General features: G+C 36.6%; 2 protein-coding genes and 2 long non-coding RNA genes across 5 annotated transcripts; all 4 read right to left on the minus strand.

The window, feature by feature from the left end:
- Positions 1-234: 234 nt before the first annotated feature.
- On the minus strand, positions 235-13,291 carry LOC147487723 (Ribophorin I). Its single transcript, XM_086570841.1, has 8 exons — positions 13,135-13,291; positions 13,021-13,065; positions 12,320-12,951; positions 11,352-11,499; positions 5,323-5,502; positions 5,145-5,213; positions 4,751-4,840; positions 235-709 (listed from the first exon to the last, which is right to left on the minus strand). Exons 1-8 carry the CDS (start codon positions 13,264-13,266, stop codon positions 584-586), a joined length of 1,422 nt encoding a protein of 473 aa, XP_086426967.1. The 5' UTR covers positions 13,267-13,291; the 3' UTR covers positions 235-583.
- Positions 5,517-10,281, minus strand: LOC147487724 (uncharacterized). Its single transcript, XR_015201124.1, has 3 exons — positions 7,636-10,281; positions 7,472-7,558; positions 5,517-7,358 (listed from the first exon to the last, which is right to left on the minus strand). It is a non-coding gene; the product is annotated as an uncharacterized LOC147487724 (long non-coding RNA).
- A 3,890-nt stretch (positions 13,292-17,181) lies between the features above and the next one.
- On the minus strand, positions 17,182-18,661 carry LOC147487725 (aminopeptidase M1-like). Its single transcript, XM_086574119.1, has 6 exons — positions 18,632-18,661; positions 18,568-18,589; positions 18,375-18,421; positions 18,206-18,280; positions 17,672-17,749; positions 17,182-17,556 (listed from the first exon to the last, which is right to left on the minus strand). Exons 1-6 carry the CDS (start codon positions 18,659-18,661, stop codon positions 17,371-17,373), a joined length of 438 nt encoding a protein of 145 aa, XP_086430245.1. The 3' UTR covers positions 17,182-17,370.
- Positions 18,662-18,759: 98 nt separating this feature from the next.
- On the minus strand, positions 18,760-20,876 carry LOC147487726 (uncharacterized). Of its 2 annotated transcripts, none has more exons than XR_015203054.1 (3): positions 20,578-20,876; positions 19,471-19,699; positions 18,760-18,949 (listed from the first exon to the last, which is right to left on the minus strand). It is a non-coding gene; the product is annotated as an uncharacterized LOC147487726 (long non-coding RNA). The 2 variants fall into 2 exon arrangements; XR_015203055.1 differs by having other exon boundaries at positions 18,760-18,968; positions 20,578-20,864.
- Between the last annotated feature and the right edge of the window lie 1,628 nt (positions 20,877-22,504).

The following is a 22,504-nucleotide window of genomic DNA, read 5'->3' on the forward strand; positions in this document are numbered from 1 at the left end:
AAACCATCAAACAAATCATTTTCTACAGCAACGAGTCAATATATTAATTGGTAGACTGACCAATGAGAAATGCTGTCCAGTTCCATTTATGATGCTCACAGAAGGTAACTCACATAGAATTTCAGGTGAAGTACATCGGCAGAAAAGCGATAAATAATTCTAACTGAATCAATAACTTTTCGAAATAGATTTTCCAAAGTCAAGATCAGTTGTGAAATTTGTATAATAAATAAATTTCACTTTAAGCATCTTCGCATCCCTCACCTCTTCCATTTCCATTTCTCATATGAATTTAAGATCCTTACATCTAAGTGAAGAAACAACAGCAACTGCAAAAATTCGGCAGTAACCTATTACTGGTAAATAAAAGTTAACGGTTCAGGTCAAAGAGAAACTATTTGATACTACCATACAAAGCAGCTTCTGCTAAGAAGTGGGCATTATGAACCTGTTTGCAAGCTATAACGAGAAGGGGTGGTAAAAAGAGGGATGTCTCGCCTCTAGTAACATATGCAAAATCTTCATAATGAACAGAATTACCCCTTGAATTGACAACGCTAATTTTTAGGGCATCTGCGCAGAATTATGACTTGCGGATGGAGAGATCAATATGTAAATAAGCCAAACAAGCGATGAAAAATAGGAAAAAGACCGACACCAACATCAACGGCTCAGCAAGCATGAAAATCGGGTTGAAGTTGTAATAAACCTGCAGAACAATTAGCATAGAATCATAAATGGGGAAACAAAGACTACAACAATTAACTGGAATGAGCATGGTTTGACTACAGTCATAATAGCAAAAAGAGTCCCGGTATCACCATAATAACTATAAGAACAGCAACAATGGTAGAGAAATTGACATGAATACACTGATTCAAATTTAAGTTTCTTATCTCTTTCCTTTGTTGGGGATACTCTGGAATTAAACAAATGCATCTTAATGTCCAAAAGCTAAAAAACGAGTAAGAGTGGCTTTACAACTGAGAGGCCTGAGAAGTGATCCTCGGGCACTTCCATGTTTGTTGCCTAGTGTCTTTACCGACAATCAAGCAAGGATCATTCAAGAAAGAATGGAATTAACAATGCTGACCAAGTTCTGATCGGTACAAAACCACAACATATACTCGGGACTAAGGGCTGGAGAAGGAGGAAAGTACTGATCTGCAGGGGTGGCCCTGAGTTTTGGGGGACCTTAGGTGAGTTCGTAAAGTGTGGCCCTTACTGATGAAGGATAACAAAATGTATAAGCCATATTTTTTGCAAACAAATAGGCTTAAAGTATTAAATAATTAATATTTATTAAGTAAACAAAATAATAGTCTTTGATTGCTACTTGAGAGTCGCTGGTACACGGTTCAAAAACAATATAAGAGAGGAGTGGAGAGCCTGGTGGAGAATTGGAGAGAAGAAGAGAAGAACAACCGTACAGTTTAGACGTTTAGTAGTTTAATACTTTAATCAAGTCTGCTACTTAGAATAGGATTGAGTGCGATGATTTACTGTTGTGGTTTTTGGGCTTTATTTGCCTTTTATTTGTTGAAGGTTTGCCAAATTTTGAGTCCAAAGTTAGGCCGAAAAAAGAACAAGCGGGCTTATTATTTGTTAAAAACTTCATATTGGGCCAAATTTAGAGCCGAATTTTGGACCGAAAAGAACAGTAGATCCCAACTGATTGTCGACTTTGGGGGCCCTTATTTTGGGCCAAATTTCGGGGCCCCAGCCAGCCGCCTGTATGGACTGTCCCCAGGGCCGGCCTTGCTAATCTGGCGCAGGACAAGATCCATCAATGAAGCATAAAGAAAGGGACGAATCTGTTTTTATCAAAGAAGGTAGTTCAAATCTGCGAGCTCCAACGTCAACAGTGGGAGACATGGGGAACCGAGAATCGCTATCACATGGAAAAGGCATCACGAGAATTGGCCGAAGAGGACGAGCTAATAATGCTTGAAGATAAGAATACTTGTCTTATAGGAAATTACATTATTAGAATTTATGATAAAAAGAGCATGCAACTATTGATATTGGGAGGATAGTTGGTGTCCGGTATAAGCTAGGGGCTTGGTGACAAGATTCTTTTTTGGGAGGATAGTTGGTTAGAGGGAGGTTCACTTGCCAAAAGTGATCCCTTGTTGTTTGGCTTGCCTAGCTTCAAAGGTAAACTGGTTACTGATTGCATGGTTAGAACTGAGGTTGGTATATCGTGGAATCTAGGTCTTCATAGAGCTCTGAATGACTGGGAGATTGATGTGTTAGCCTCCCTTATGGCTAGGCTTGATACGCTACCTTCTGTGACTCAAAACTGTGATAATAGAGTGTGGTACCCCTGCAAGAAAGGTACTTTCTCTGTTAAGTCTTTTTATTTTAGCATTCCTACTTGATCAAACTCTCATAATCATTGTGCTCCTATTCCTCTTTTCTCAGTCTAGTAGTCATATGGGGAACTAAAGTCCCCACCAAGATTTCTTTTTTTGCTTGGACAGTCAATTTAGAGCGTATTCTTACCATTGATAATCTTCGGAAGCGTAAAAAAATTATTGTTAACCATTGTCAATTGTGTAGGAAAGATGGTGAATTTGTAAATCATGTTTTGTTGGGGTGTCCTTTTTCTTGAAACATTTGGTCTTCTTTCCATTTAGAGTCTTATTTTTATTGGATGAGTCCTAGGCGAGTGGTGTATTTGTTGAAGGGTTGGGGTCATGGTCCCTTTACCTCTCAAGCAATCGTCTTTGGAGTTTGTTACCATTTGCTATTCTGTGGGGTATTTGGATTGAGTGAAATCGTCGACACTTTGAAGGCGTTTCCGTATCTAAACAAGAGTTTATCATATCTATTAAGGCTTTATTATTTCAATGGTCTAAGATTTTTAAAGAGTTTAGAAATATCTCTTTTGAGTATTTTGTGGTGAGATGGGATAGGCTTTTGTATTTAGAAGTAGAATAATTTGTAGTTCTCAGGTTAGCCTCTTGTGGCTATGTTTTTAGTTTTATTCTAGGTAACATGGGCACGGCAATTTCTGGAAAAAATGTGTGTTGACACGGATACGCGTGTCGACACGGCTAAAAACGTTCAGATACGGCTGTAGATGGGAGAGAGAGAGAGAGAGAGAGTCGTACCTGATTGTTGCCAAGTAGAGATGGGAGAGAGAGCAGCCGCCAGCAGAAGGAGATGGGAGAGAGAGAGATTGGTTTCTTTGTAAGCCCTAGTGGGCCTTAAATTGGGCATGTAACTTAATGTTTAAAAAGACTTTAGTGTGCCTTATATTATGGACAGACATTTCAAAAACAAATTGGGCCAATAAAACAGTCCACTTTGTAACTATGTAATTTCCTGAACTTTGTAAGCTCATTTTGTATTTCTATATCATCAGTTTAATATTTTTAATATTTGTTTCGTATGTAAGATAAGACTTTTCTCCCTTATTTATTATTGTTTTTCTGAAAAAATTTCTAATTTATAATTATTAAAAAAAATAATTAATTATTCCTATCCGTGTCCCTGTGTCGATCTCTTATTGCTCACTGTGTCTGACACCCCGTATCCGTGTCGGACACCGACACACGTGCCTGTGTCAATGTAACCTAGGTTTTATTTTGTTTCTTTATAATAGTAGGCTTTCTCGGCCTACTTTCTTCTCACTTTTAATGAGATTTCAACTTTACCAAGCAAAAAAAAAACCACCATTGATGTTGGCGCTTAATTAAAAATGGTAGAACTTTTTCCTTTTGGGGCTCTACTGGAGGTCTGAAACAGTGAAGTGCTGTACTGGTTCAAAATGTAATGCCCAAAAAGAGATTTCGTTGAGTTGAGAGATTGTTTGAAGATTACAATCCAGAAAGGGGGATTGTGAAGGGAAGGGATCAAGAAAAAGACCCAGAGATACAAGAAAAAGAAACAGCACCGGTGATAGGATATGATGGTGGTGGTTGTAGATGGTTGGAATGGCAGATGAATGATGGCTGAACTGTTGCAATGGGTGTGCAGCAGGTGGCTGTTTTTTTATAGAGGAAGAATTGACAAAATTATGTGAATAGGCAACAATGCTTCTGAGGGAAGGAAATAAGACAGCGGGACGGCTTGTGGAGGGACAATTACTAGGGTACCCTTTAAGTTCTAAGACTCTGATACAATGTAAATGTTTGAAGTTGTAACTTTATTCTTCTCATAGTGAAGTATATATAACATTTATAACCACTACACAACCCAGAGATGAAAATTCTACAGCTAAAAAAACATATGCAAACCATGTAGGACTAATATAGAGACTATGATATGTGTGGAATATTGTACTCATGATTTTAGACTACTGATGGACATGCAAAATCACAATTCAGTAGGGTGCCTGCATAGGACAGCCCTAAATCTATCAACAGCATCATCCATCAGGGATGTCTGATACTATATAAGTATATAATAAAAACACTGAGTACCAACAAATTGGAGATGCCCGACATATCAAAACACATGGGTAGAGTTTGTATCTAAGTTGTTCAAACCTTTTTGGCCCTACTAAAACTTGAGACGCATGTTCAAGTATTCAAAAACAGTGCAGGTGAATACCCTTTAAATTTAAAGCGTAAACATAAAAGTAATAAATGCAGAAGGGTGCTTAGCATAGCTGAGCCACCAGTCAGGTTGCAACAATGATCTCATACCAAAAGAAACTTGCGTCGTCAAAAATAAACAAACAGATCGAGAGGACCAAACTTTTGCAGTACATGTGTTCACCATTGATGGGTTCAAAACATACCTGGAAAGGAGTGTTGTGCTCAGGAACTACATTTTTTTTCTCAAGAACCACCACATTCCTTCCAACGACATCAAGGTATGAGTAACTCGTCTGCAGATGTTCAATGTGAAAATGATTACTTAGGATGATTTTGGATCAAATGCAAATTTTTGGACAAACTTAATGCAGCCAGTTCTAATAGGGAATTAACTAACGGAATACTCCTCAAAGCAACTATAATATCACATAGTAGAACTTCAAGGGTATTGATTTTATCAATGTCTTTAACCAATGGAAGTAAAAAGTTCCACAATACTTTTGATGATCATAAATCCCTGAGTAAGTTTACAATTTCAAAACCTAATTGCAGTCACCATGAGCATACCCCATAAGGGAGTATAGAAGAAAGTATTACCTCCAGATGTTGCTCAACTGCAAAAGGAACTACAGCAGAGGCGTTTTTTGATCCCTCAGGAAGCACCACCTGAAACATATTAACATTTAAGCAAAAGTAGTTTGAATCCATCTTGCTCAGAATCTCTGAAATGATACAATAATAGAATAATGAATTATGTGAGGAGATCAAGAAATACTTTAAGAATCAACTTCTCGACCACTGTGTCAACAAGAGGGCATCCAAAACTGAAATTTAGATAACGCCTGCCATCAGATGACTCAAAGAGGAAATCTTGCAATGGTAGGCCATAACCGATGACAAAGGTAGCTTTCCAACCTCCAAACAACGGATACCGTGGCTCAATTTGAAGTTCTGACTGCAAGAATCAATCAGAACAAGTTTTATAAGGGTTAATGTCTTTCAAACAATTCAAACAGAACTCTGCATACCTTTACATGATAACTGTAAAGATCACATATTTTCCACAGCAGTATAAGTCTATAAAGATCTTTTTCACACAATTTAAGAAGATAATTCCATATGCTTTCCACAACAGTGACTACAGTCATGCAATTACTGGATATAATAAATTGCCTGGATTGCACCACATGTTATCTTTTTCACGCCAATGAAACAGACACCAAAAACTGCAACGTACTTGAATCTAATATTTTACCAGTATAAGTGAAGTGTATAATGAAATATCCTGGCAGCTAGGGGGGGTCTATGACTTCTTTATGGAACAAAAGCGCTTGCATAGGTCTTGGTGCGCAATGTTTTTTCTTTTATTTTTACTAATTTTGAATGAGTTAAACGGTCGATTTCATATGTATACATATAAAGGTAAAAGATGAGCAAAATGTAGGATGTGGTATCCTACTAACGACAAAGACTCACAAACAATCGATGCCCAAGACAAAATTAAAGACTCAAAGAGGTTGCCCTTGAACTCTTTCCACCTTATACACCAAAGGGCAGGTACCAAGAATCCTCAGGAAAAAAAAACATGATCGCGCGCCTCAAAGTGTCTGGTTCCCATCCGGCCATAAGTCACATCGTATCATCGAGATGACTTATGCCACATAGCTTCTTCGTAGTCCCGAGGGGGGGGGGGGGAGAGATAGTTTGGAACATATCAACAGGAGATCCCATTAAAAACCCAAAGACACCCAAGAATGGACACCGAGAGGATTAAGTATTGAAGTCGCATCATGTCGAATGTGAGTACATGCAGTGAATCAAATGTGCTAACCTACTCCATAAATGCATAAAACAAGTAACAAAAGTTTATGTCAAACTTTTTCTTGTTGGCGAAGATTGTCTATGGTCAAGATCATGCCTAAAACTGAATACCAAGCAACAAATGACACTGTCCGTTTTAACAGCAAGAAGAATTAACCAAGTACAGAGAGTCCCGGAAAAACTGCCATGGCTGCTTGCACCCCCACCCCTCCTCTTGCCACTCAACCGAATGACAACCGCCCCAAAACAAAACAACAACTTGGAACTCCCTTTTCCACAGAAGCGAAAATTCCCCGGTTACATCCCTGCCAAAATTCACACCCATTTTAGTGGATGGAGTTGCTGAAGCACCCCACGAACTGGTCAAAGAGGGTATTGATGAATGGGCTGCCTATCATGTTGGTTACTTTATCGACAAAAAACTTCTCTTTCCTTTTGTGAGAGATGTGTTACAAAAGACTTGGAAGATTCAAGGAAGTGTTTCTCTAACTACGGATAACGACATCTTCTTTATGAAATTCCACAACTCTGAAGATCGTCAAATTGCTCCTGAGCATGGTCCGATCTACATCGCAGGCAGATTATTTGCGGTTAAAAGAAGGTTGAGGGAAGTTGAAGACCAGAAAAACAAGATGCAAACTTTACCCATTTGGGTGGTTAAAGTCTCAAAAATCCCAAAAGAGCTGTGGACAGTTAACGGGATAGGATGTATTGCTAGCTTGATTGGTGAACCTAAATGCACTGATGATGCTACTGCAAAGAAGAAAAGACTGGAATTTGCTAAGGTATGTGTAGATATACCTGTATCTTTTACTTTTCCAGATACCTAAATATTGGGACTAGAGTGGCTGTTCTTGACTTGAACTATCCATGGAGACTTCTTGCTTGTTCTGAATGCAAACAATTTGGCCATAAGGAGACTACATGCCCGCAAAAAAGTACCACTAAAGGGAAGTTGACCACTCGAAATGCTCATAACTTCTCCTGGAGCTGAAATCGGACAGTCTAGTTGTGTTAGAAATGCTGATGAAGTGCCTCAAGATGCCCAGCCTCTACCTACTATATGTCTATATGTCCTGTTAATACTAAAATTGTCATTGTACCTGATCCCATTGCAGCTCCTATAATTGCTTGCGATACAGTGAGTGATGAAGTAAATGATATAGTGCCTTTTGTGCAAGAAGCTGATTCTATTGTCAAGAGAATTGAACTCTTAATAAATAAACAAATTAGATTAGAGGACTTTATTCAAGAAGGGAATCCGTACCTAGCACTGCTGGGTCCTGATGATGATAATGAAGAGGAGATAGAAGTTTTCTCTGACCATGAGATAGATGACCAAGATGTTAACGCAGGAGGTCTTATTACCTCTCCCATTACTACAAGAGCCAAACGCAAGGAACAAGCAGCAACTCCACGTGCTAAACCTACTGGTGGTACTCCTGGCACTAAAAAAAAGGGCCCTAACAAGTGTCAAAACAGATCCGTATAAGGGTCCTCAAAACAAGGCTCCTCCCAAGGGTTCTCAGAACAATGGCCCTAATAAGAAAAACTCAGGTCCTCCTAAGGGGGTTGGTAGGCCTAAGGTGTCAGAGTGTCAGGTAATAATTCCCTAACAAGTAATCATGAGGATGGGATTTGGAAATGTGAGGGGCCTTAATGACTCCCGTAAAGCTCGGGAAATAAACAAAACAAGATAAGAAAAAAAAGCTCAAGCTTTTTAGTCTGCTAGAAACTAAGGTGAAGGCAGACAAGGTTGATTACATTAAAAACCTTTGTGCTCCTGGCTGGAACTTTTTGAATAATTATCCAAGTGACAATAGTGGAAGAATATGGATTCTCTGGGACCCCTGCTTACTCAATGTCACTAAGCTCTTTGAATCAGATCAGTTTCTACATTGTAATGTGGAAATGCTAAGCTCGAAGAAGCAATTTTTGTGTACTGTGGTATATGCCTCAAATGAATTCAGTTTAAGACAAAAGTTATGGATGGATTTACTGCACTTCTACCCTTCTAACTCCCCTTGTTGTGTAGTTGCGGACTTTAATAATATTTTGTTCTTGGGAGAAATGGTCAGCTATGACCGCCCTCACCCTAGGGAGTTGACTGAACTTTCTCAGTGTCTGAATCAAGGAGGCTTGTTTGATCATTCCTATTCTGTTTCTACTTTACATGGAGCAACAATGCTTATGGCTTATTTAGGAAATGCTCAAAGCTCGACAAACTTCTTATCAACAACAATTAGTCTTTAGACCACCCAGACACTGTTGTCTGTTTTGCACCACCACTGGTATCCGACCACTCTCTCATTATTCTTAGTTGGAAGGAGAAAACAAAAAACACTTTCCCATTCAGATTTTCTAATGCCTGGAAGCTGCATCCAGATTTTAATGCGTCTTATACAAGCAGGGTCCTTACATGTCTATGGCAATCCTCTCTCTATTCTGGTCTCTAAACTGAAGTTGCTTAAGAGTTCACTTAAGCAGTGCTCAAGAAGGCATTTTTCAAATCTACATGCTCAAGTGGAACAAGCTAAGAGTGAGCTGATCTACAAACTACTCTCCACAACTCTCCCAATGATTTAGCAATATATCATAAGGAGAAGGAGGCTAGAACCAATTACAATCTGCTAGCAAGAATGGAGGAAGAAGATCTGAAGCACAGAACTGACTGTCTATTGTTAAAATATGGGGATAGAAACAATACCTATTTCCATGATATGATTAGAGAGAAGAAAACAGCAAGGAAAATTGGGTCCATGACTGACCAAAATGGACAAGAACATGATAACTATTAAGCACTCTCAGGGGTTTTTGTTGATTAATTCAAGTCATTAATGGGACATGAAGCTGCTCCAACCAGTGAAGAACAACACAGAAATGATCTTTTCTTGTATAACACAATAACAACTGTTGATGCTACCCTTCTAGAATCAGATATCAGTGACGAGGAGATTAAGGCTAGCCTATTCTCCATGAATGACAACAAGTCCCCTGGCCTGACGGCTATAACTCATTTTTCTTCAAATCATGCTGGACTGTGGTGGGAGCTGATTTTTCTAGAGCAATTCATTTCATCTTCTCCTCAGGTATTTTAAATAAGGGTATTAATGCTACTTTTATTTATCTTGTTCCCAAAATTCCTAACCCATCTAAGCCTGAAGATTGTAGACCAATAGCCTGTTGCAATACTATTTATAAATGTGTCTCCAAAATCCTTACAACCAGACTCCAACATATAATGCCTAAAATCACCTCTTTATCCCAATTCGCCTTTATCCCCAGAAGATCTATCCAGGATAATACCCTTTTATCCCATGAACTCCTTAGAGGTTATACACAAAACACATCTCCCCTAGATGTTCACTAAAACTTGACATTAAAAAAGCTTTTGACACTGTTAGTTGGTTCTCTATAGAAAATCAGCTCTTTGTCTATAACTTTCCCCCAAAATTCCTTAGCTGGATAAAATGTGTTTCATGTCATCATATTATTCTGTGCTTATTAATGGTGCTTCACAAGGTATTATTCCGGGGAAGAGGGGCCTCAGACAAGGAGACCCCTTATCTCCATTTCTCTTTGTTTTGATTACAGACATCATGAGCACTTGAGCAGACTTCTTGAGCAAGGTCTAAGGCACAAGAAATTCAATGTGCATCCAAAGTGCAAGGAAATACACATTTCTCACATGTGTTTTGCTGATGACATCTTACTGTTCTTCAGAGGTGACTATTCATCTATGTTAGCAATAGCAGATATTGTCTCTATGTTCTCGAATGCCACAGGACTACACTTTAATGCCTCAAAAAGCACTCTTATGACTGGTGGAGTTAGCGATGATGATGCTTTAGCTTTGGAAGCTGTTATGGCCTTATGGGTCGGGCGGTGATCCAACCCCCTGTGAAATACATTGGGTTGCCTCTTGTTTCCACAAGGATCAGTATAAGAGATTGTTATTATCTAATAGAGTCCTTTACTGCCAAGATCTTTAATTGGAAGACTAGATTTCTCTCACTCGCTGGAAGAATACAACTGATTCAATCAGTCTTGAATTCTCTGCATATTTATTGGGCAAGAACTTTCATTATCCCCAACACTGTGCTAGAGAAAATTGAGAAGATTTGTGCTAACTTTTTATGGAGTGGCCCTGATCTAGTCAAAAAGATGCATCATGCTAGCAGAAAAACAATCATGCTCACAAAAGAGGAGGGTGGATTAGGTATTACAAACATGAAGCTTTGGAACAAAGCAGCTCACATGGGGCTGATATTCAAAATTGTAGCCAAGGAAAACTCTCTATGGTCTAAATGGATTTGGTCCCAACAGATTAAGGAGAAACACTTCTGGAAGATGAAAGTTAACCCCTTATATTCATTAAAAAAACAAATGACACCCTAGACAGAACCTTGACTCCCCTATCTCAAGGGATAATTGAGGTGGGATGAATTATGTGGTTGGTTGTGAGATGAATGGAGTACACCCAAGCAACATGATCTAACTATGAAACGGCCTTCACCGACATGCATATTGCTGTCTAGGTTCTGACACACTGACTCTCAGATACCGCACAACAGAATAGAGCACTAGGTTAAGACTGCTTGCAATTATAATTCTTACTCTATTCAACTAAGTAACTAATAAAATCAACCTTAGCTCCTCATCTTTATAAGTACCTTGCTGAGGTAAATTGCTAAGCAAAAGGAGTTATTAAGCGGTGCCTTTTATTTTATTCTCTTATTAAAAGGCTTTAATAAGATATCTATTTACTATTTCTTAACACTTTAATATATATATACAAGTATGAAGCTTATTTCTCCTATACTGTGAGTTTTAAACCTTACTCCTTGGGGGCAGAATCCCCCTACAACACCTTGAGCCCTTTTTATATCTTGCACACAATACAACAAATAGTATACTATAGAATGCCCTTTGATAACTATTATAGACCCCTCGAAAAAAAAACATTTATTAAATTGTAAGTACCTTTTTTGCACCAACACGTAGACGAGATGTCGAGATGTTTCCTATTCCATCCCGATAGTACACAGAGTGAACCCGTGGGGGCAGTTGGACAAGAAGATGTTTAAATGAAGATATGCCACTAATAGATGGTCTTGATTGATATTCAACCCTGCCAGACGGTAGTTTCAGAAGATAAGAAAATATGACAGGTTAAATACAATAAGAAAGAATAAATTAGCAGGGTGGTTAGTAGTGCACTTAGTGTCACAGACCAACTTCTATAAACCAAATATTAATTCCATTATAACATGTTGATATGGGTCTTAAACAGTGTGACATGGAATATTCTTACAAATGGAGCTTATATATTAGATAAAATTTTGGTTTGGAATGTATAGCAAACAAAGAGTGAGGGAGATGAAGAGATAATCCGTCACACCTCTAAATCCTTTTTCTTGGCAAACGAACGGCATCTTGCAAGCATTTTTTAGAAATTTAACTACTCTTTTCTTATATGTATAAGGAGTGTTGTTATAAGAAGTTTGTTCACTCTTGTCCACTATATCGGATTCACTCAATGCATGATCGCTCCAGCAATAACTCTCTTAAGCTCACACTTTATGAATGGAACTTATGTCTGTCACACAGTAGCTCTCCAGATATGAGAAACATAAGTTGAGATATGTTAGGTTTTGTAATAGATATATCTGGTCTATTTTCTCTCCATGCATGCAAATCAACTATAGATCATGGGTATGTATTTCAACAGTGAACGGAAGGTGAAAGTATTACCGTGGTAGAGTTTTTGCTCGGGTAATGGGACTCTAAAGACTTTGTTGTCACAAAAGACAAGAAAATTAACACGATGTATAATGTTGGCATCCTCATAACTTGGCTTACCTCGTCCTAATAAGTTTACGAAGCAACAATTAAGGGGAACTGCCTTTTCTTAATATAAGAGATAATTTTAGTAATGTATGAAGCCTTACCTGGAAAAGATGCCTTTGTGTCGAGCACCAGCGTGAACAAGTTTATAATGCTCTGTAACCTGAACGCTACCCCAGTGAGATATTTCAACTTCTCGTAGAAGCTCTTCAACAACAGCAAAAGGACTATTATTCTCGAAATGAACAATAATAGGAGAATACGAATAAGGTGCCTGGTCAATATATTTCCCATACTGCAATTCTGTGGACACACGTTTAGTAGGCTCCAAAACAGTATAAGATTCAACCTTAGCACTCGGTGTCTTAACATACGTCATCTGTTCTTTAACATTATACGGTGACAATATAATCGCACTATCACGATAATAAACCAACTGAGAATCTCCTTGACTTATCTCTGCAGGGAATGGCTCTAAAGAACGAGTTAATATATAAAGCACTTCTAATGTTACAATTTCCCCAGACTTTAGTTCATCATGTAAAAATATAGAGTAAAACTGAGCTCCATTCAGTCCATCACGTAACTCGGATAGATTAACATCAAGTGGCACATAAGTTTTCTTTTTCCGTTTACCCACAACCAATGCCGCTTTAACCAGCGCTAAATTCTCAACTTGCGTAGGTGGGAATGAAAGATAAACCTCCCATATAGGAGATGTCCCAGTATTTTCTACCTATAAAAGAAATCCATCAATAAATGATAAATGCTTGTGTAAAATTACGATGATTAACAAGATGGGTACCTTTAATGTTAAGAAGACTTTTACAATGTGAGAACTTAAGTCAACCTGCAAAAATGTAACATAATTAGTGAGACTAAAAAGACTGAATTTTAATTGATAAGGGGGGAGACTTACACGACGTTCAGCATTGAGGATGTGAAGGTCATTTGAAGGAGTGGAAAATGATGATTGGGAGAAAATTGTTAGGATTGTGAGAAATAGGATTGTGCATCGCAGGCTTACTTCCATTTCTTGCTTGGATCTCATATCAGTAGTAGACTCGAATAAAGACTCTGCCAATATATACCGGACTTGTTGAAATATCGGAAAATGTCAGTCTACGGATACGATATATATTAGTATACTGCATTGCAGTGGGGGGTCAGCAGAGCATAGCCTTTCGTTAACTAGTATACTGCATTGCAGTGGGGCGTGAGCATAGTAGCATATTATTTATTTGACTATTTTATTATTATTTTTTTGATAATTAGACAGATAAACTAAGGAAAATAGACTATATCATTGTCTAGTTTATCAACTATAACAATATTGATTGAATCTTTTTGCTACGGTTATTTTATTGCGTACTTGAACCATCAGTCGTGTATTAACATGTGTAACACTTTTGCACGTACACAGAAATATATACTATGATTCTTATGATTTTCTATCTATCAATAACTACGTATGCAGTAAATGTGAAAAAATAGACCATTATCCCAACAATAATGAAAGAAGCTAGTATTTGCGGAAATTTTCCCCGTTAAGTAGTCATGCATTACTCCCCCACTAAGTAGTCATGCATTACGATGGGCACCCCAACTCTATGGGCAATGGAGCCCTTTTATGTTTGGAGCTAAGTCACATAATATCCTATCAACATATATTTAACTTTAAAACAATATTACATTCTCCAAATGGATAAGAACGTAATTTTCGGCAAAATCTTCTCTAATCTTCAACATTAAATCACAAAATCTGTCATTCCCAAGAAACATGTTTTATCTTTCGTTATTTGAAGAACCAAAAATACATATATACAACACCATCAGAAAACTAAAGTATTCGTTCGCTATAATGGATTAAGATGTCTTTGAAAGAAAAAACGAGTCTTGATAAAATGTTTGTAATGTACAGTTCATATTCGTTCGTGAAGAATCTACATTTTCTGACCATAAAAGAATAACATGTATTTTCTGTCTTCTATAGCTTTATTTTCTTCATTTGTATGACTTTACGAAGTTAGATGCCACATATCATCCTCAACTAAAGGTCTGTTTATCAAACCAAGAGCTTCTACACCACTTTTACTTGCAGGACCGCATATACCTGTTAGAAGATTCAACATCAATTCTCTTTGCTCTACTCTTAGATGTGTCTTGAGCCCTCGCGCCACCATCTCCATTTCAGGCTGTGATAATAATCAATGAGATCAATTAGTATACAAATCTGAACTTTTAGATCAAGAATAAAGAACTATATAAGTCTGAGTATTTCATATTATGTATAAAACTTGAAGTTACAATAATTTTACAATAAAAGAGACATTCCAAACTCCAGGAGGGTGAAATCATAAATTAAAAGACACAAATTTTACAGAGAAAACTATGGGAGCATGAAAAAAGCATGTAAGCTCCTCTTTCTATGCATGTAATGAAGTACTTACCGATGATTCTTGGGGAGGAAATATCTGAAGAATGATACATATCTTTAAAAGTTCCATCCGAGCCTCAGTGCGCTTTCCTTGCATTTCAAATGCCTGCAATCAGAATACACCATTTTAATTAATAAAAAATAAATAAATAAATCCGCAAGGGGAAAGTGTTGTATGTTTAGATACCAAAAAGAGAGAGAGAGACTAGAATGTTAGATGCAGTTTAATATCTGCAAAAAACACAGATTAAACCAAAATAAAATAATTGGTGACTTATAAACTTGCTAGTTATTGATTTATGAAGTTTAATCTTAACAAAAACATCCTGCGAAACACCACGGGAGTTGGGATATAATGTATTGCTGACTATTTTAAGTTTCCTGACATAAAACCCAGAAAAAAGAAACAAACTAAAAATATCTCCGAATTTCTTTTTGATCTTTTTCTGATATTTTACTATCCACCTAATGAGGATTACTAGGACGCTAGAACAAATCTAGAGATAGATTCAATTTCTGATAGTTTTGCATGTTACGTGGATATGTTCAACATATATACATATAGTCAGATATAGCCTGAGGGAAAAAAAAAAAAAAAAAAAAAAACCTCCACTGCAGAAAACATGAATGTGTCCGTCTTTGCAAATCGCTGCAACACAATGGTTCTTTGGCTTAACGTTTTGAAGTCCTATGCTATCAAGCAAGACCAAAGAACAAATTGGCGTGCATCCTCCCCATCAATTTGTGCAAAGGTAGAGTCGCTTGCTTGAAATGCATCACATATGAGGAGCACAATAAAGTTATAATAGATTTTTTATTTATGAAGTAGTGACTGAAACAAGAATATATTTGTGTTGAATGACAATGCACACCTGCTGCAGTAATTGAGAACAAAGTCAATTGATGAACGATAGAAGGAACCAATGTCTAAGAAGTGATTAGAAGAAACAACAATCCAAGCTTCCAATAATCACTTTTGTGGGCTTCAAATTACATGTCGAGATACGTAATGGGCATTGTTCAACTTGGCTTGAGCTATGAATTTTATGACAAAAACAGGTCATGATGATTTCACAATACCAAATGCTGCTTTAAACATTTGCTAATTGCTAAATACAATTTTATTTCATAACCTATATCAGAAAATAATATATCATGTAACGAATGTGTATTACTGCCTCAACAACAAAAATTACAAAGAAAAATCAGCAAACCTCGAATTACTCTATTGGCTTCTTTCTGTAACTCCTGGTTGTCATTGCCAGAAACAACTAAAGAAGCCGGAACAAAATCAGGCCACCATTTAGGAAGTTTCTCCCCTTCCAACGCATGCTTTTGCGGTCTCCGCAAAGCCGCCTCACTTCCCAACTTCACCACATCTCTAGAAGGCGAAAGGGGATTAATTGGAACCTTAAAATTAAACCCCTTCTTCTTCCCTTCCCTCTCCTTAAACCTCCTTTTCTCAACCACCACTTCTCTTCCAGCAAGACTCCCATCCCTCCTCGAAACAAAAACCCCACTTCCATAACCACCACCACCAAGACCAAAAACCCAATACCCTAATTTCACTAAAGCTCTAAAAACAATAACAATTACAAAACCCCAAAGCAAAGTTTCACCTAAAAACGCAAGTGATGACCTACGACATGAAATAATCACTCTTCTATCATAATCAACTGTAACCAATGTTTTGAAATCTTCCAATGCTTCATTTCCTGATGAAATGAATCTATTGTATTTGTACTTTGAAGTGGCGAATCCGAGAGAGAGAAATATAATAATCCGAGAGCGAGAAATATCTTAAGAAAATATAGTATGTGTCGTTTAAAAGATTTCAATTGGTTCGGTTTGAAGGAAAACCCACTTGAATTCTGGAGCGTTTTTTCAAGATAGATTGTGAGAACAGGCTTGATGGAGGAGAGATTGGGAGATTGGAGGCGAAGACAAAGGAAAATGAGAAAATAGGGGGGGGGATATGGTCAGACACAAACGAAGGGTTATTTGGGCACGGACGGATTACCACGGGAGAGTGACACGTAGCAAGTGGTTTTTTGGGTGATTTGAGAAAAGCGACCTCAAGAGTTCGCTACGCTCACGGATTATAAATTATATTTTTTAATTTAATTAATTATAAAAATCTCACCCGTTAAATTAATTATTATTTAATTATAAATTTTCTTCTAAAAAAAATTTATAACCATCCTGAGTTATTAGAACCTGACTTTATAACGGTTTTGAAACAATCGCTTTGAAGTTCAGTTCAGCTCTAACTATTTTTTTTATTTTCGCTAATCACTTTAAGCCAACTCAACTCAATTTGGTCAATAGTTCAAGGATACTTACTAGTTATTATGAACAAATAAGAAGGATAATTAGGAGATAAATCACTTGTTCGATTTACAGGACCCTCCTGGAAAACACTTCAACCCAGTCTGATCTGAATTATATACGAGGGTTACCATAATCATTCGTTGCATTGCTCATTACAGTTAATAAAAAAAAGAGAAAAAAAAATGTGGTCATCAGAAAGAATACGTAAAAGCATATTGGTTATTGTACCATCTCATTTCAACGAACAAAATGTTTGCTATGGAATCCCATGTCCTGCATGGTTCTATCAAATCTTATTTTGCACAATTTTTCTTAAGAACTTGAGAGGTCGGGCAAAGAGTTTCATGCCTACTAACTTCCATGTTAGAAGATCAAGGACCTAGCTCTCTAGTAGTTTCTGTATGCTAACTCTTTGACCACATCTGCAAGAGACTTCTCCTCTTGAACGCTTTTAATACACTTTGCATTTATGTGGACGCGTTCAAGGCTCTGCTTTAAAGTCCTTGTTATCGCAGGGTGGTTGCGGCTAGCAAAGAACTCCTCAACCTCAAGTGCCTTCTCAGATGTAGAGAACTGAAACAAAGGAAACGAGGGTCATCTATGTGAATGTTATCCAAGTGTTTTCAAATTAAAAACGGCCAGCATTAACAAGCACAAAAATAAAGAACTTCAAGTGGGGGTGATAGACCTTTGGGACAACAGCGCTGATAAAACAAGTTATTAGAAACCCAGAACCATATGTCTTCAGAAGGTGATCCCAATTGTCCTGCATCAGAATCAAGAAGCAGCATTGGTATTAATATATTATTGTTCCCATACCTAAGGCAGGTTATTATCATAGGTGATGAGTTTATACATTCAAGATCCGTTAACTTCTGAAATGCAATCGTACTATACTTTGATCCGTAAAATGGTTTTCTTTTAAAATTATGTTCGCTGTGAAAAATTTACTCATGGGCGTCCGACACATTAAAATTTCAAATTTGGTTGATTTCTTGTGAAGAAGATCCCATAACGCACAAAAAGCCAGTGCTTGAAAATCCTATACCCATCAATATAATGTTGACAAATTTATAAGTTGTAAAAGGTCCAATCAAACCGTACAATAACTTCTACGCATCGTTACTATAACGCATATAAGTGTGCCTGAGTGCGAACTTGAGTGCACGCATGCATATGTTTCCACATTACATACAAATATACAATACTGAGAGAAAGGTACCTTCAGCCATCTCCAGGCAGTTTCACGGTCTTCCCTGCTTACTCCAAGTTCATAAATGGCATCTTGACTTCGCACCTATGTAAGAATAAAAAATAAGTTAGGACTAATATAAAAAAAATAAAAAATAAAAAATAAAATGCTTAGAGATGTACCAAAAAAGAAAATGTACCTCAGAAGACAACAAAAAGTTCAAAGCTTTACGAACAATGTCAGAATCTGGACAAGAAGTCAGTGGGACAAAACATGTAAAAACAAAATTTAAAGGAAAAGTTTTCTATAGTATTACAATAAAAGAGATACTTTTAATGCATACAATTACCAAGCAAACAAAAATGAAACTTTCGTCTATGAACTAGCAGTACCTAGAATACGGGTTTTCTCCGGCTTAGATCAGTCTCCTATAGATTTTTAGTAGAGATTCATAACCCCATCTGTTGGATTTGTTGACGGTTGCATCACAAAGAACATATGCAACCTGCAAATATTTTGATTTCGAAGAGATCAATGGACCGCTAGATTGAATTGAACAAAAAAATCAACAATATAGACCTATCAGATAACTGAATGCACTGACCCTTCTCGTGTCAGGAGGTAGAAGTGGAGTATTTCTATCATTCAGGAAAGCACGAAACCGTTATATTGCTTCTTTTTGTGTTATATCATGCCCAAAAACAGCAAGGGCAGTTAAAATTTCGCCTCTCAACATTGCATCCAAGTGGCTCTCACTTTCCTTTGGCTCCCAGCCTAATTTTATGAAGAGAGTCTCCAACATAAGATAATTTAGTGAAGGAAATTGTAACACAACCATTTCTGTTTCAAGCAAGTTCTAAAACAATCAAGTTACTAGATATGAAGTTTACAACTTATTATAACAAGCTAGTTGGAATGACATTTATCCTTCAATATTTGTTCTAGTCTTTCTTTACTTTACTTTGGCCCATTATTAGAAAACAGAAAACAATTCACTTAGCCAAAACGAAGGGAATGTATAAAGTTAGTTGAGGAAGAGATATCCCCATCTTTGGAGCCCATCTTGTCCCAGTTGTGGAGACACTTAAGTAGGATGAGCAAGCAGGCCATTGTTTCGGCATCTTGGAAAGTTTGAGGCAGAGAGAGGTTCATGTATAGAACACGAATAGTAAAGAATATTCAATAGATGTACATTCTTTTTGGGGAAAGGTTTGGTTTAGACTTATATCAGTTTTTCAGGAAAAAAAACATATAATATCATTTAGCTACTAATGGGACAAGAATATTAGACTTACTCTCCATAATTCTGAAAAAGATTGATCAAGAACAGTTTGATGTACTCTGACCAGACTCCAGCTTATTGCCTTTGACACTGACACTGACTACTGGATATCCTTTTTGTTTTGTCCATGAATTCATCAGCTTATTTACAGGTTCACCAGATTCCTTTTCCAGAACAGCCCATAAATATTCTGTATTTGCATTTGAGCAAGCATATTGTTTTATATATGAAGCCAACGACCTCTGAATGCATCATAAAACTCACATTCAGTTTCAAAGAAGTACATACACTAACAACATATTTTCAAAATGAATTCAATGCAAAAAATGAATGGTAAACACTTGCTAAAAGCTTGGTCAAATAGACTTTAATTTGTACATTCTAGTCATTGTTTCACCAGTATAGTACATCTTTGGGAAACAACCAATTATTTCATTTTCAAATTCAGTAATGTATAATACGAGTAAAAATGGCAGACCACTTATCATACAATCCCAATTCTTGATCACTTCATAACACTTTTGCACTAGCCTCCTAAGATGGACAGTACAAAACCAGATAAAATAAAAGCTAAAACAAAACATATAATCTTAAAGCGATGAATAACAAGTCCAGGGCATTACAAAATCTCCCACTTGGAGACTAATGACAATCATATGTTGAAGTACTGCAACTGCGACATGACTCAAAACTTTGTAAAACTCAAAAATAAATAAATATCTCAGTTCCCTCGTTAAAGCTCATAGGAAGCTTTCAACAGTCACTATTCTATCTAAAGCTTCAAGTTCAGCGTAAACTAAATGGGCTACTAAAATTACATAAAGATAGATTGCCTGAAGAATACCCAAGTTGCAAACCCCTCATTGAGCCATAAATGTGTCCACCATTCCATTGTTACTGATTAAAAAACAACAAAATTATATATTCGGACGACACCATTTCAAATGAAGCTTCATTTGTCCAACTCAACCGACATTGGAACATAAAACTGAATGCATCATAAAACTCACATTCAGTTTCAAAGAAGTACACTAACAACATATTTTCAAAATGAATTCAATGCAAAAAATGAATGGTAAACACTTGCTAAAAGCTTGGTCAAATAGACTTTAATTTGTACCTTTAGTTCGACCAAACACGTTTTCGTCTACAAAGAGTGGAAAATGGTAAGCTGTCTTTGAGCTCAATGGGTATTAGATAAATTTGAGATGGGATTCAAGAATCAGTCATGATTTTGTTCTTCTCCAACTTCTTCTTTCCACACACCCATGTGGTGTTCAGTTTATTTGGTCGGAATTATGGAGAGACGTCATTAGGGAGAATTATCGCGATTGATTGAGTGGGGGAGGAAGAATAGAGAGGAGTGTTATGGCGTAGAAATGCGAAATGAGAGAGAAGTTGAGGACAGACAGAAACCAACCAAGCAACGTTTTGGGCCACCTATCCCCACCCGGCCCAAGATCGTTCGCTCCGCTCACTTGATTATCTAATAATAATAAATATATCAGTTAAGCCTACTCTTGTATCGGGAAAGAAACATCTCGTCCGAAAATAAATGAAAAATAAAAAAGATTTCCTCATTGCTATCGGGACTTGTACAGTATTATGTCTCCAATTCAGTATGGAGTTGTTCTCTGCTACTTCCTTATGATTCCGTTATTTGCTAATGGGACCATATGCCCAGTGTGCAAGAAGAAAAGCTTGGATGCCTTTGGAGACCATGTTGCCACAATAATGTAAGTAATTTCCGGGATTTAAGTACCAACATGTACGAGACATTCTATGTGATCATGTTATTTGGCGAGCAGGAGTACCGGTATGTTATTTGGCGAGCAGAGTACCGGTGAAGAAAAAAGCCCCTATACTTGTCAACTTTCTCACTGACCCAAGAGAAGAAAGATCGACGCTCTGACCAACAAATGTTTTGATTTTGGTTTGGAGGCAAGTGATAATTATAAAAACAGTAGTTTACTACTATTAATGCTATGAACGCTAATAATATGCAAGACTATCTATATGATATTGCAATATAAACAAGAGTAAAGAGAGTACAGATTCGTTCCACTCTTACTTGTTCAAGAACATCAGCGAATTCAACGAATGAAAAACAAGGAAACACGGTGAGAGTAATGATGGTAAATTTAACTAATATGATGATATTTGGTTTTAACTTATACTAAATTAAACTAAAACAAGTAAATATAAACTATTTGAAAAAAAAAACAAAAAACAAAAAACAAAAAACAAAAAAAAAAAAAAAAAAAAATATATATATATATATATATATATATATATATATATATATATATATATATATATATATATATATATATATATATATATATAAACTATTTGAATATGGAGAAGAAAGAGAGAGTTCGAAATCCATCTTGATGTTCTCCTAACATGTCATTATAGAGTTGTTGAGAAAACCCTAGTCTTTATATTTTCATACAAGGTGCAAACATATATAAATACTAGACCTTAAATGGTCCCTAATCACTTATGATATCTCTAGTCAAAACTAATTAGCATGAGAGAAAATTTGTTCTCATTCTCATGGCAAACTCATTATTTTCTAGTCTAGGTTAACTCTCCTTATTTCTAAATAGAGAAAAACCTAGACTTGAAGCTCTAAATTAACCAACTACTCTATACTAACAAGTACTCTTAACATATTTTATTTGTTACCTTCCAGAACATTGATGTTTCTGAAAAATTGGACCTCTCTGAATTCTACTCACAAGACCTAAAACTATCAGCAAAAATGGTATTATTGCTTTATACCTTTTGGATTGTTATTTTGTGGTCAGAATTAGAGTGTGAACGGTTTTTAGCAGTTCCGGTTTCATTTTTGTTGCGTTTTTTTTTATATGCTAATGTGATTGTAAAAACTATTAGGTTCCAATTTTAGTATACGTTTGCAATTTTAGTACACGTGTACATTATAATATTTTCCCACGTGCAGTATAATTAACTTAGCGTTACATTAATACCCAAATGCAAACACTACGTAGCAAAATGTTTGTTGGTGAGAAAAATAAAAT

The sequence above is a fragment of the Coptis chinensis genome, chromosome 7 (assembly GCF_015680905.1).
Source record: "Coptis chinensis isolate HL-2020 chromosome 7, ASM1568090v1, whole genome shotgun sequence".
NCBI lineage: Eukaryota > Viridiplantae > Streptophyta > Magnoliopsida > Ranunculales > Ranunculaceae > Coptis > Coptis chinensis.